Source organism: Gorilla gorilla, chromosome 5, assembly GCF_029281585.2.
Source record: "Gorilla gorilla gorilla isolate KB3781 chromosome 5, NHGRI_mGorGor1-v2.1_pri, whole genome shotgun sequence".
NCBI classification, from domain to species: domain Eukaryota; kingdom Metazoa; phylum Chordata; class Mammalia; order Primates; family Hominidae; genus Gorilla; species Gorilla gorilla.
Genome location: NC_073229.2, coordinates 93,845,465 through 93,860,947, shown reverse-complemented (window position 1 = coordinate 93,860,947; position 15,483 = coordinate 93,845,465). Strand labels below are relative to the sequence as shown.

General features: G+C 34.5%; 1 protein-coding gene across 2 annotated transcripts in view; it reads left to right on the top strand.

The window, feature by feature from the left end:
- Positions 1-15,483, top strand: part of LMBRD1 (LMBR1 domain containing 1) — a 153,971-nt gene that overhangs the window by 76,124 nt on the left and 62,364 nt on the right. For both annotated transcript variants that reach the window (XM_031012196.3, XM_063707694.1), the window contains 3 exons: positions 1,961-2,028; positions 9,153-9,241; positions 13,035-13,108. In XM_031012196.3, coding sequence (XP_030868056.1) covers positions 1,961-2,028; positions 9,153-9,241; positions 13,035-13,108 — 231 coding nt within the window. The remainder of the gene's footprint in view (positions 1-1,960; positions 2,029-9,152; positions 9,242-13,034; positions 13,109-15,483) is intronic.

The window sequence follows — 15,483 nt, the reverse complement described above, 5'->3', positions numbered from 1 at the left end:
ACATGGCGAAACCTTGTCTCTACTAAAAGTACAAAGATTAGCTGGGCATGGCGGCAAGGGCCTGTAATCCCAGCTACTCCGGAGGCTGAGGCAGGAGAATTGCTTGAACCCGCGAGGCAGAGGTTGCAGTGAGCCGAGATTGCTCCACTGCGCTCCAGCCTGGGCGACAAGAGCGAGACTCCGTCTCAGAAAAAAAAAAAAAAGACCGACTTTTTAAAAACCTGACAAATACAGCACACATCAATGTTCAGAACTGCCGACCATTATCACTTAAGTATTGGTATAAACAGCTAAAATAATAGTAAATACAATTCAGGAGCATCTTAGAAATATATTGATATTATATAACCGAGTTGGGCCTGTCTCTCAATTGCATGGATGACTGAAAATCAGGAAATCTATTAATATATGGTAATTAATAGGTCAAAGAAAAAAATATATGTTAAAAGGTATATGTCAAAATCGAACACTGTAATTTAGAGGAACAGTTATACAGTAAGACTAAATGTCTTATCTTTTTGACTTATAGGATTTTGTTTTATACCTTGTTTATATTTATATTTAAATACACAAATAAATGTATTAAGTCAAAAGCTAGCATCATGCTTAATCATGCTTAAAACTTCAAGAGCATTTGCATTAAGATTAGGAGCAAGTTAATTAACAGTATTTTAAATGACTCCTAGAAAAAAAATTAGATATTTAAATATTTATGAAGAGAGTCAAAATTGTTATTTGCAGATGCTATTTTACTCTATATTTGGAAAAACCAAGGTATGTAAACTAAGGTAGCTAGTTACAAATTTGATAAAATCTCCACGAGATGTATGCGTTCTCTTTCACTTCTTCCAAAGTGCACATTCTTCTACCCTTTGGTTGATCTTAGGATCTTCTTTACCTTTTCTTTAGTTTTTTTCCTAAAGAATATCTTACCCCCTTTGTGAATAAGAACTATGTGAAACATTAATTCAGATTTTAAAAGATGATTTTTAGATACTTCGTTAGTCTGAGAGGACAAATGTTATTTCTGACCGATTTAAAATGAGATTATTATTAACTTTTTTATTCGTATTCAGAATGTCCAGCTTTGTCTTTATTTGCTTTTCTTAGCCTTTGGAGTATATTATAAGCACCAAGCAAAACATGGTTTTTAAATTCCCAAGTTCCTGGTCTTAAGTACTTATTTAATCACTTATGACCTATGTGCCTTAGGACAGATTATTAACTTCTCTGGACTTAAGCTTCCTTATGTCTAAAGATGAGAACAACCTATCTTAGAGTTATTATGAGAATTAAGTGAGTTAACATATGTGACGTTCTTATCAGTGCCTGGCATGATATATGTTATATATGTATAAAATATATATTAATGTATGTAAGTATATATGCACATATATTTATGTATATGTGTATATATACTTATATATGTATATATGAGTATGTATATGTGTATATATACTTATATATGTATATATGAGTATGTATATGTGTATATATACTTATATGTATATATGAGTATGTATATATACAAATATATTTAATATATACTCATGTATATACTCAAACACAAACGTGTATATTGTGTTTATTATTGTTATAAACCATTTTGATGAATTGGGTTGGGGCATTGTAGATTCTGATTGCTGTCTGGGGGAATATTTTATTACATATTCTGATAATTTTACTAAAGATGCCTACTGGAGAATTAACTATGCATTAGGTGGATTGGTTTTTACAAGGTCCTAACTATTGAAAAGATTTAAAAAATCTCATGTTTTGCAAAGATACTTAAGATGTAGTATACCTGTTTTCTTTAAATTTTAAGGTTGTTTTTCAACCTTTGTTTCAGTATTGAGTGTAAACATGTATCTGATGTGAAGGTACTGTTAAAGTGTTGCAAGAATATTTTATATTTTAAAGGGCTTGCTAAATGTTATACTTTTTTCTCCTTGGCATCTAGCAAATTAAAACGGCACTCAAGTATACTTTGGGATTTGTTGTGATTTGTGCACTGCTTCTTTTAGTTGGGTAAGTCTTGATTTTTTTTTTTAACCATGAAATGGAAATAGAATTATTTGAAAAAAAAATAAAAGGATCATTCAGAAAAATCTAGGAAAGAAAAAAATGTAAGAAAAAAGAACAATCCACTCTCTAAATCTCAATTTAACAGTTTTGTCTATGTTGTTTCATCTAGACATTTTTATGTGCTTGAATGCATGCAGAGTTCACCTCCCTTCTTGCATGCATTCTACATGTTTTTTACACAAATGTGATTATGTTTTATATAATTCTTGGTAATCTGCCTGTTAACATATTGTGGGCATCTCTGCAGGATAGTAAGTGTAGCTCCATCAATTTTGACTATATTGCATTTCCTTCTAAGGATACAAAAATATATTTAACTGATCTTCTAGTGATGACTGCTTAGACATTTATAATGTTTCCCCATTATAAATAACACTTCGATGAAAATTCTTGTCTGTGCATCTTTTCAGATTTGACCCTATCAGTCTTTTAAATCTTTGTCAATGAATTCCCTTTCTTAATTCTTCTTGTTTTTATACTAATATCAGTAAGATTTTGCTTATTTGTTTGTACTTCTGAAATTTATCCTTGTTAATGGAAGACATTTATCTTTGTTAAAAATAGGTGATTAGTCTCACTTTTTATGTTAGGAAATATATTAGGAGTTAATAAATTTTTTAAAGTTTCTGTTGATAATTTAGCCTCACAATTTTCAATAAATAACTTTCCATAAATAAAAAAATTACTTATTACATGTAACTTGTAATGGGAATAAAATTGTTGAACTTTTTGTAGTTCCAGGAGTTCTTAGGATGCATGTGTTTTATAGTCAAGTCATATTTTCAATTCTTTTTACCTGCCTTGATGTGTCATGAAAAAGAGTACTTTTTGTAAGCACTTTTTTTAGTGGTTTTTCTATGTATTTTAGCTCTGGAGTATATTTCTAAAGTATTTTTTTGGCTTTTTAAAGAAAGCCAAATCTACTTATGTTAATTTCCCTTGTTAACATCGAGGTCCCTTGTATGCAAACCTGAATTATCTGGAGCGGGAATCAGCAAACTTTTCTTAAAGCATAGATAGTAAGTATTTTAGATTTATTGTCTGTATGGTCTTTGTGTCTCTCTTGTAGCTCAGAAGTAATCATAGACAATACATAAACAAAGAACATGACTGTGTTCTAGGAAAACTTTATTTATAAACACAGGCAGCCAATAGTTTGCCAACTCCTATTTTAGAACATGAGTGAGAATCATCAATAAAACTACAAATCTTTGCAACAGTCAGAATAAGAAAATAGTGAATTAAAGACTATTAGCATTTCAGCCATCTAGGACAGTGTTCTTCTCATTATCGTATGTAAATATTTGAATGAGGTGTGCATTTAGGTTAACTGATTGACAAAAGGTCTTGAAATATTTTTGAAGGTGGCATATTCAGAGTTTCTTTTAAGTGATATGCTTTTGCTAATAAAACTAGATAATTTTATGGCAAAGCCGTGATCTAGATTTAACTAATTCATGTAGCTCATACGTTTTTGAAACACTTATGTGTTGGATACTATGCTAGATCTTGGGGCTAAAGGTAGAGGACCATGGTCTCTGTCCTCTAGGTTTACGTTGTGGAGGCATGCAGATACATACCTTTAATTACAGTGTTTAAGTGCTCTGATAGGAGATACATACCAGATGTTGATGGTAGAGGAGCAGGTTCTTACTCTGCATTGCAGAATCAGGAGATCTAAGAGGAAGTAATATTTGAGTTGAGATTCGAAGGAATGGCAATTGGTCAGCTGACTTGACAAATAAAAAAGATGAGTAACGTGTATAATGTTTTCATCTGCTTTGGCTGCCGTAACAAAGTATCATAGACTGGGTGGCTTAAATAACAGTCATTTATTTTCTCATGGTTCTGGAGGTTAGAAGTCTATGTTAAAGGTGCTGGCAAATTTGGTTTCTGGTGAGAGTTCTCTTCCTGGCTTATAGAAGGCCACCTTCTTGCTCTGTCTTCACATGGCCTTTCCTTTGTGCTTGCAGAGGGAGAAGGGGAGGGGGAGAGTGAGAGGGTAGAGGAGAGAGAAGGAGCACTCTCTGGTGTCTCTTCCTCACCAATGCCATGGGATGATTAGGGCCCCACCCTTGTGACTTCATTTAACACTAATTCCCTTGCTAAAGGACCTATATCCAAATACCATTTCATTGGGGGTTAGGGCTTCAACATATGGATTTTTTTTTTTTTTTTTTTTTGGAGAGTTAAGTACAGGGGACTTTATTGATAGTACATGACAAAGGTGGTACTCCCTAGGTCCCTCCTTCTTCAGGGGGTCTGACACAGAAACTGTGTCAGGGGGATTCTCAGTGTGGTAAGGGACTCAGTGCGGCAGGGACTCCCCAGCATCTGAGGGCCTCTCTCTCCCTGTTGTGCTCTTGCTGGGGCTGGTGACCCAGGGGCTCTTACCCCTTGGAAGCCAGGTGGAACATGAGTTCCACCACCCTGTTGCTGTAGCCAAATTCATTGTCATATCAGAAAATGAGTTTGAAAAAGTGGTTGTTGAAGGCAGTGCCAGCCCCAGCATCAAAGGTGAAGGAATGAGTATCACTAGTAAAGTTGGAGGAGACAACCTGTTGCTCAGTGTAGTCCAGAATGCCTTTGAAGGGACCCTCCAATGCCTGTTTTACCATCTTCTTTATGTCATCATATTTGGCAAGTTTCTCCAGATGGCACATCAGGTCCACAACCAACACATTGGCAGTGGGAACATGGAAAGTTATGCCAGTAAGCTTCCTATAGATCAGGGATGACCTTGCGCACAGCTTCCGCAACACAGAGGCAGGGATGATGTTCTAGAGAGCCCCACAGCTGTCACACCACAGTATCCCAGAGGGGCCATCCATGGTCTTCTGAGTGCCAATGATGGCATGAACTGTGGTCATGAGTCCCTCCATGATGCCACAGTTGTCCAGGGTGGCTAAGCAGTTGATAGTGCAGGAGGCATTGCTGACCATCTTAATGCCATTTTTGTACTTCTCATGGTTCATGCCCATCACATGGGGGTATCAGCAGAATGGGCAGAGAGGAGGATCCTTTTGGTTCCCTGCTTCAAGTGAACCTCAGCCTTCTTCATGGTAGTGAGGATGCTGGTAGATTCCACAACATAATCAGCGCCCAAATCACCCCATTTAATTTTGGTGAAATCTTGCACCTGTAAGAGGGTGATGGGATTTCCAATGATGACAGGTTTCCAGTTCTCAGCCTTGACAGTGCCCTAGAACTTGCCATGGGTGGAATCGTGCTGGAACATTTAGGCTGTGTAGTGAAGGTCACTGAAGGGTCAGTGATGGCAACAGTATTCACTTTGCCAGAGTTAAAAGGAGCTCTGGTGACCAGGCACCACTATGGCCAGATCCATTTAGTCTGGCCTTCACTTTCACCATGATGTCTCAGTAATGTGTCTGGTGATGCTGAGAAGATGAGGCTTTCTGTAGAATGGGGGAGCAGAGAGCCAGCAACATATGAATTTTTAGGGAACACAATTCAGTCTATAAAATATATTAACTGGGATGCTGAGGTTAGCATGGGGTGTTTGAAGAATGACATAAAAAGTGTGATGTGAATTTAGATTTCCACTCCCCTCAAAAAAGGAAGGGTAATATGATGTTTCAGGTGTTCCCGTGGGCAAGTGACAGGATATGACATTAGCCAGGTAAGTAGACTCTGGGTCTTACGTGCCGTGTTTAAGAAATTTTTAATTTTGTCCTACCCAGTAATTGAAAGACAGTGAAGATGTGTATATATTTGTGTAAATGAATGCATGAAAATAAATATGTATGACTTTGCTTTAAGAGTTACAGCACTGTGGGCTGGGCATGGTGGCTCCCGCCTGTAATCCCAGCACTTTGCGAGGCCGAGGGAGGTGGATCACGAGGTCAAGAGATCGAGACCATGCTGGCCAACATGGTGACTTCTACTAAAAATACAAAAATTAGCTGGGCATAGTGGTGCGCGCCTGTAATCCTAGCTACTCTGGAGGCTGAGGCAGGAGAACGGCTTGAACCCGGGAGGCAGAGGTTGCAGTGAGCTGAGATTGTGCCACTGCACTCCAGCCTGGCAACAGAGTGAGATTCCGTCTCAAAAAAAAAAAAAAAAAAAAGAGTTACAGCACTGTGAAGGTTGTATTGCAAGAGGATTTTGGGTGTTGGGTTGGAGAAGTGGTATGTAAATAGTAGGTAGGAAGATCAGTTAAGTAGCCATTATGTAAGTTCAGGTGAGCATTGGAACTACAGTGGTTACAAAGAGAACAGAGAGGAAGAAACATAAGCTATTTGGAAGATAAATATGAATTGACTTGGTGATGGAGTGTAAGAAGTGAACATCTTATTTTCAGTTATGCTGAATTCATCATTTCCATTTCATATCTACTGAAATTCATTAGCTTTTCCTTTGTCTGTTTCTGAAGAGATAACGTGTGTGAAGTTAATTCAATGAATCAGATTGGGTAGGAAATATTTTTACTAAGCAGTTTTTTAGTTTTGTTATTTTCAAGGGCATGAGGGAAAAGTATAATCTTACTAGGCTGTAGTTTGTATTTTAACCCATTTATGCCAGAGGTTGCAAATTTTTTTGGTGAAAAATCAGACCTTGGTGATGACCTTGAGTAGTAAAATATAAATAACTCTCACAAGCTTAGTATTCCAATAATGGAACAATAGGCATAAATGGCTTAATCTAGTACTTTGTGTTTTTGGAAGCTGAGGTGCTCTGTGTACATTTTTTTTAGAAGGGCTGAGATTTTAAAAGTATGTGCACCTTTCTACCACACAAATCCCATTGTATTCTAACTCTCGGTTACTTTAATGTCATCACCATTTCATTTAGTATACTTTAGTATACCTGATACTTTAGTAAATGCTTTAGTATACCTGATAATTTTAACTGCTGTTTCTTTCCTCAGAAGTGATATATCTATATTATAACTTTATTGGACTTCAATTGCCTTTTCATCTGTTGGGAGGTATTTCTTTTTCTTTATAGATCTTTGTCTATGGGGCTGATATTTGGTCAATGAACAGTGGTTTATTCCTTCGGGTGGTTAAAAGGTTGACATGCTTTTATACCAGTCAGGTGCTGCTCTGCCCTCTGGATCTTCTTCCCCTACCTCAGCTCCATTGAAAGAGGAAAGCCTGGTTCATCAGTGTCCTGCAGAATTAAGGCCAGGGTCTGTGTTGATTAATTAGTGCCTTTGCCATATTTTGAGTTCTACTTATGGATGTTTTCTTAGTTTATGTGAAAATATTTTAGGTCTGTTTTTTAGATTATAAAATCCTGATGGTAAAGTAATTTAAGAACCTGCTTTGAATTTGTGCTTTCGTTTATACCTAAAATACTAAGTGCTCAAATGTTTAACTCTGTAATGGATGCTTTCAAAGTATTTTCCTGAAGTCATTCTGATAGTAGTGTGGGTCACTTAACTTAGTCTTTTTAGTTTTTTTGATTATATAAGTTTCCCTCTGGTGTTACTCTATTTGAACTGCTAGATAATTCTGCTCAGGAGTTGAATGTGTGTCATCAAGAGCAAGGGTTAATTAATTTTATTCTCTTTCTGTACAATATCTTTGATTACCTAAAACTGACATACTGAGTTTTAGAATATTGCGTATTGAACCCTATGAGAATGAATGCTATTTTTAGATATCCTAATACATATTTCTTTTTTAATAGTATGGTGGGTGGTATTTTGTACAACATAGAAATTTTTGTTTTCCCACTCTCACAGATTGGTTATTCCCAGCTAACAAGTTCAGAGCATACTTTTTGGGATATCCAGAACAAACTGTCCAAATAAAGGAATATCATATGGGTAGTTTTTTCTTGCCTAGTTTATATTTCTGTTATGGATGTGTAATATACAAAAATGTTATAATTTTATTTCTTGATTCCACACCTCTACTTTCATTTGTTTACTTTCATACCTGGGGCAACAAAAATAAACTTTCTACATTTATTGCTCTATGCCTGTAAGCACTTTTTTTTTTTTTTCTAAAAGTGGTGAGAAATAAGTCTCTAGGATTAAGAAGAATATAGTAAACTGAAGTCAATGCAGATAGTTAGAAATTTAAGTAACCCCCTGACATGCTGTGCCCAGTCATTTTTTAAATAAGAGTTATCAGTAGCAACAGGAAATAGGGATTTTTTTAATTAAAAAGAAAATTTTTGAATAATTACTTTGTTTTACATGAAAACATTATTAGAGCAGGTACCTTAATATATTATTGAACTAATTCATTTCCTCTTTACAACAGAGGATAAATCTTATCACTTTGCTTACACTTAAAATTAGGTTGGGAAGGACGTGGTATTAGAGTTACTTCCTACTCCTGTTTGTTCCTACACATATACAACCTAAGGGATACCCAGCTCTTTACCTTAATCTCTTGATTATCTTCTTGTTATTGATATGGGCTAGATAATAAAGTGCACATTTATTTATTCTATCTTTTCCCAGTCTAAGATCATAGAGCAGGTCCTAGGATGCTAGCTGTCTCTATTATTTCTACAGTTCCTTTTCACCTGTGGGTTGAAAAACAAATAGAAACTACTTTCATTGTGTCTGTTGGATAGAATCTTGAAAGATATATTAATAGAAAAATACTAATAAGAAAGTAATAATCACTCCCGATTCCACAGTGAGACATTTACTGTTTATTCTAATGTATTTCTTTTGTTTCTTAAATAATTGCATATGTTTACATTCTGCTTTATTGATTTAATCCAGATGTCCTTAACCTTTTTTGTGGATTGGTTTGATCGTTTTAAACCTGTGGTCCATTCTTAAAATATTATATATTAATTTTTTGTTTTTTACCAGCTTTATTAAAGTATAATAAAGTATTTTAAGTGCAAAAAACATACGGGATTACAAAGGAAACTAATTTTTCTGAATGCAGTAATACAACTATTAAAACAAATTTGCAATGAAGTAAATGCATAGATAAGAAACTTTTCACTCCCCTCTGTGCATAGTACAGATTTTATTTATTTATTGTTTTGGAGAAAAATAATTTGAGTTTCAAACCATTTAATTTAACTTTTTATCTTTAAAGATATTAAAACAATTATTTTCTCTTTTGTAGTGCCTTTGTTCCATTGAATGTTCCCAATAACAAAAATTCTACAGAGTGGGAAAAAGTGAAGTCCCTATTTGAAGAACTTGGAAGTAGTCGTAAGTATTGTTTTTTTAAAAAAACATAGTAGTTTATATTTCCTGATACTTTGGACTTTTGAGAAGCAGTTTATTTGTATTTTGTTAAGAATTTAACCCCAGCTGGGCGTGGTGGCTCATGCCTGTAATCCTAGCACTTTTGGAGGCCGAGGGGTTGGGGGTGGATCACAAGGTCAGGAGTTTGAGACCAGCCTGGCCAACATGGCCAAACCCCGTCTCTGCTAAAAATACAAAAATTAGCTGGGTGCAGTGGCAGGCGCCTGTAATCCCAGCTGCTCGGGAGGCTGAGGCAGGAGAATCACTTGAACCTGGGAGGTGGAGGTTGCAGTGAGCTGAGATTGCACCATTGCATTCCATCCTGGGGGACTGAGCAAGACAGAGCGAGACTCCATCTCAAAAAAGAAAAAGAACTTAACCCCACAGTTTTTCTAACTCGTCATTTTGAACCTAATGCTAGACAAATTAGAAGTGTTGCATTCTTAAGGCTTGCTTTTAGCCATCTAGCTATTATGTAGCTGTTTTCTTGACTTTTTTATAAAATTACCATGTTGAAAGAAAATTTAATCTTCAAAGTATTTTAGCAGTGAGGCTCTTATAATTTCTATGTGATTTTTAATTTACTTAGGATAATATAAAATAATATGTTAAAGAAATGTACTGGATATATTAGATTTTATTTTTAATTAGTAAGAGAGAACCTTATGTTTTTGTTTGAGATTAAATCTTCTTTTATATAAAATATAAATTACAGAGGTTTTATATGAATTAAATGTTTTATTATAAATTTACCTCATCAAAATATTTTGGCATTGCTTTTCTAGAAGTTTTTCTTAACTTACTCTGTGTGACCTAGGTTTTTACAGAAAAAAAAAGGCTTATGGATTAGGTTAAGAAAATTGCTTAATCATTGAAAAAATAACTGGCATTAGAAAGTGATATTAAAATATTGTGTATCATATTACTCAAAATTCCTTGTGCATTTGAACATAGTAACCTTATTTTCAAAGATACCTAGTGTACTTAATTCTATAAATACTATGCAGAAAAATTGCTTTTTTGACTATTCTAATAGGTACTGTACATTCTTTGATCAGCACTTCTTTCTTTTTACCCAGGTACAATACTAAACGATGATTAAATTAAGTCTTGCAGTCTGCTGTATGAGTTCTTAATTTTCTTGCTTTCCACTTAAGATCTCATGTTGTAAATTGTGATTCATTAATATCTTGCTGATACCAGCAAGAATAAGGGTAGCAGGCCTGGCATCTACTAATACTGAATTGTCAGATTTATGTACCTTGATTCTATTGCTGATAAATTAATGGCTTCTTTTCTTGGAGTTAACTCCTTTAGATATCTTGAGTAACTACTCTTCTACCCTAAACATTATTTCATAAGTTATACTTTGAGTATTAGTATAACTTGAATTGGTGATTAGATAGGTAGCATTATTCTGTTTTTTGTAATTCCATTCTCTTTAGTCTTTATTTTTTTTTGTCTCCCAGTGTTAAAACACCATATTCTAGAATACATGTTACTTATCACTCTAGATGAGCTAAGTCCAAAACAGTTACCCAACTATTCTTAATTTTTAGTCCTTTTGTCTCTCATCCCACCTCCTTGCATTGCATTTTTCAGACATCAAGGATATATGACCGTTTTATTGATTGATTGATTGATTGATTGATTGAGACGGAGTCTTGCTGTGTCACCCTGGCTAGAGTGCAGTGGCGTGATCGTGGCTCACTGCAACCTCTGCCTTCCGGGTTCAAGTGATTCTTTTGCCTCAGCCTCCTGAGTAGCTGGGACTAGAGGCACCCACCACCACGCTTAGCTAATTTTTGTATTTTTAGTAGAGATGGAGTTTCACCATATTGGCCAGGCTGGTCTCGAACTCCTGACCTTGTGATCCGCCCACCTTGGCCTCCCAAAGTGCTGGGATTACAGGCATGAGCCACTGCACCCAGCCTATATAACCTTTTTTAAAAAAATGCTTTATATGTAGTAAAATGCGTAGATTTTATGATACATGTATATAGTCATTGTAACTGATTTCAGTCAAGGCGTAGAACACATCCATCACTCCAGCAATTTTTTCGCAGTATTCCATTCAGTTAATATCATCTCCCATGAGAGGCACCATTGTTATAATTTCTGCCACTATATATTAGTTATATTAGTTTTGCTTTTTTTGAATATTGTAAGTAGAATTCTGATTCCATTTATTAATGATTCTTTTTTGTGTATACCTGGCATCTTTCATGAAATAATGTTTTGAAATTCATTTGTGTTAGTAGTTCCTTTTTATTGCAGCAGAGTAATGCATTTTATGACTATACTACAACTTGTTTACAATAGGATTTATTTATTATATCATAAAGATATATGTAGCCAGATCATAGACCCCCTAACATATAAATAGAATGCATCTTCAGGTATCTTCAGCACACATTTATTTATCTTTTACCCAAATGGGAATAATTAATAATGATCAATTTTGAGTTATTTGGTTCAGATGATTTTGACTTAGTAATATTAACATTTTGATTGGCCAAATATGTCAGCATGTCTATTTTACCATTTCTAAGACACATAATTTTTCAGATTTTTACATCACTGTTTTGGAGATACATTTTACAAGTGATAGTACCTTAAAATTATCAGCCAGATGTCAGACCCCTCCTAGTTGTATAAACACCTTCTCTTGATACTTCTGGTATGATCAGTAAAGTAAAAGCATCAAAATGTCTTTGATTTGATAAAAAGTAGTTTTAAAAAATTAAGGCTTAAAAATTTGCCTTGCGTGATTGTGAATTTGTTAATAATATGCCCTCTTTATGTGTTATACAAAACTGAGACATGAGTTTTAAGATGATAGATCATTATAATTTTATTAGTACTCATAAAAGATTAATGTCAATACATTAAATTAATCAAAACTTTGTATTTGATTCCACAGGACTTGCATTTAAACTCGCTCAATACAGGCCTAATAGGACCTGTATTAAAACTGGAAAAAAGTGTTGCTCCTACCTAAGAATATTCAAATTTGCATACTATTTTATTACATAATTTGATATATTTATGTGAAAGTGTCATTCCTGCCCCTCACTGTTTGACCTTCCTTTAGATAATTTCCTAAATCCAATGCGTTAGCATAGTATTTTGTGTGTGTGTGTGTGTGTGTGTGTGTGTGTGTGTGTGTGTGTATTTTTAAACCTATTTTCTCGTTGTGTTTGCTTTTATTTTTCTGCCAAGTAGACAAGCTTGTCCTTTCAAGTTAAAAAGTGAAATAAATCTTTAATTAAGATTTTAGTTTCTGATTATCTATTAAGAACCAATTTGAAAATTAAGAACAAAGAAACTGGAAGTCTCAAGACTGAGGGGAGAAGGGAGAAAGAGTCAAGGTCAGTGGCTTTCCTATGAAATGTTATTTCTCAGGGTCTGCCATTGAGAAAGGCCATGTGATTTTTTTAATCACCTTTTGAGCATCTGATATTTTGCTGATCTCTTTTTGGGCCCAATAATTAGCCAGTAATTTTCCTCTTAATTTTAAGAGGTGAAGGAAAGAAAATCTCAGCTAGTCGGAAAGATTTTTTACAAATCAATTTTTAAAGAGTCCTTTAGAAACTCTTTTCTCCACTTGGAGTTAGCACTTCAAGAATACGGTAATACATATTGGTTTTTATTTCTTCAAAATGTGTAAGCAGCTCAGCTTTCTATGTTGATTTGCTAAATATAAGGATTTGAGTAGTATATATGTACATTTTTAACAGTTTTTCTTTCTTCACAGATGGTTTAGCTGCATTGTCATTTTCTATCAGTTCTCTGACCTTGATTGGAATGTTGGCAGCTATAACTTACACAGTAAGTGAAATGGGGATAATTGAGTTAAAATTGCCTTATAAAACAATTTTTTTACCTTAGTAATTTATTAAACTTTATTCTGTTTTCCTTTATAATATTTTGATTCTGTTTCAATTTTTCTTCAGTTTTCTTTACTTAAGGGTAAAATTTTAACTACTTAGCCATCATCATTTTAGCTGTATTTGTGCAATTTCATAATCAGAAATTTTATAACTTATGAACCTTGAAGGTGGTTATATACTGTTATAATCTATGCTTATAAATCTATATAATAGATTTATAATATTATCTGATATGCTTATAAATCTATATGCCTATAGATTTATAAGCATATTAATAGATTTATAATAGCATATAATATATAATATGAGCATATTAATAGATTTATAAGCATATTAGAACTCTGAACCATAGACCGTATCTATTACTGATTTTGCGGATTTACTCTACTTGGGGACATAGGGCTTTTAAAATCAGATATTTTATATAACTTGATACTTCTCTTTTATATGAAATCTATTCTTATACTCTCAAACTTTTTTCCCCTCAGTCTTCCTGGAAGTGGTAAGGTGTGAATTATAAATGACTGACCAAGTTGTATACAGACTTCTCTTTGAGTCTTTTGCTCACATTGTAGATAAAAAGCTAGTAATAAATGCTTCTTTATTACCTATCTTGAGAGTTGTATAAGCAGCATTAATATTATCTGGAACCTTTCAGATTAATGAAGTTTATGTTGAAGCACTCTTAATTCTTGCAAAGATGAAAATGCTGGTTACAAAGGAAACATTTTTGGGTATTTTCTTAAGATGTCTTCCTTTAGACATAAAGGAAATGGCTGTTATCATAAGAGCGGAATTTAGTTTTGTCACATGATCATTCACGTGCCATAATGTATAATAAAAGAACCCCAAAAGACATACATTTCAATATCTTACAGGTGCTTATTTGGGTACTCAGTTTTATTATTCATTGAAATTTTTGTGTTTTTATGTGATACCACATAAGGTATTTGTCATCTAATATAAGTGGGTGATTATCCTTCTATCTCACAGAATGTACAGCATAGTAGTTGTCTTTTAAGAAGTAGTCACAAGTTAATAACAAATTAGGAATTAGACCTGGATTTTAATTGCTATTATTCTGTGACTGATCTGTTATGCTAATCTTGGGTTTGTCCTTTAACCTTTCTGGATCAGTGTCTTCCCTATTAAATGGAAATAGAAAATGTTCCACAGGGATTTTTGAAGGTCAAATGATACCATTTGTAAAAGTGCTTTGAAACCTATAGAGAAATGAGGATATAGTAATCAATGAAACATAAGTCAGGAGAAAAAAATAGAGAGAAATTCAATATGTAATGTCAATGTCAAGAACTATGAAGGACCTAGGATATTTATCCTACTTGTAACCTGCCAGTTTTGTGGATGACAACTGAAGATGTAAGACTTCTACTCACAGCAATAGCAGTAGCCATAGGATCAACTTTTTTGTGTGTTGGTTCCCGGAGTCCCAATTCCCCTAGAGCAATGGAGAGAGAACTAGATGAGACCTGCACATAATAGAGTGTATTGTAGAAGAGGAACCCTGAGCTTAGGGAAGCTGAATCTTTTATAATGGATGGTAAGCATGCCTGTCCTTTGCTCCAGGGAGAGATATTTTCTGCATCTGCCAAGACTATTTGCTATACAAAGATCTTTGAAAAGATAGTACAGAAAAAAAAAAGTGGTGGGTTGGCGGGCGGGGTGGGGGGATGTCAGTTAGCTCCTGGCTTGCAAAATATGCAGAAATGAAAGATGCGTGGAGATGTGTCTCCCAGTGGTCAATTGGTAGATACTATGAGGAAAAATAAGGCAGCATAAGGAGATAGACAGTAGTAGAGGCTGAGACTACTGTAAAGATCAGGAATAGTTTCTAACATCTGAACAGAGACCTGAATGAAGTGAAAGTAAGCCATGACAGAAGATTAAGTGTGAGGATCCTGAGGTGGGCACATACATGCTATATTCAGATACTAGCAAGGAGGCAAAGCCATTGTGGCTGGAATTCAGTTGACAAGGGGGAGTAGTAAAAGTTTCATTGAGAGGTAGCAAGAGGCCATGTCATGTGAGCTTTATAGTCCACAGTTAGGGTTTTGAAGTTTATACTGATTGAGATTTGAAGCCCCTGGAAGTTTTTAAATGGAAAAGTCATGGGCTCTGACAAACATTTTAACAGTATCACTCTGGTGGCTCTGAATTAAATAAGCTATGAGGGTAGCGAGTGGGAGTGGAGAAAATAAGATGTTACTAAAACTATTTGAAAGAGAGCTTCTTTGTAAGAATGATATTATTGGAAAGAAACATTTTAAACTAATATTTTATATTTAAATGGAA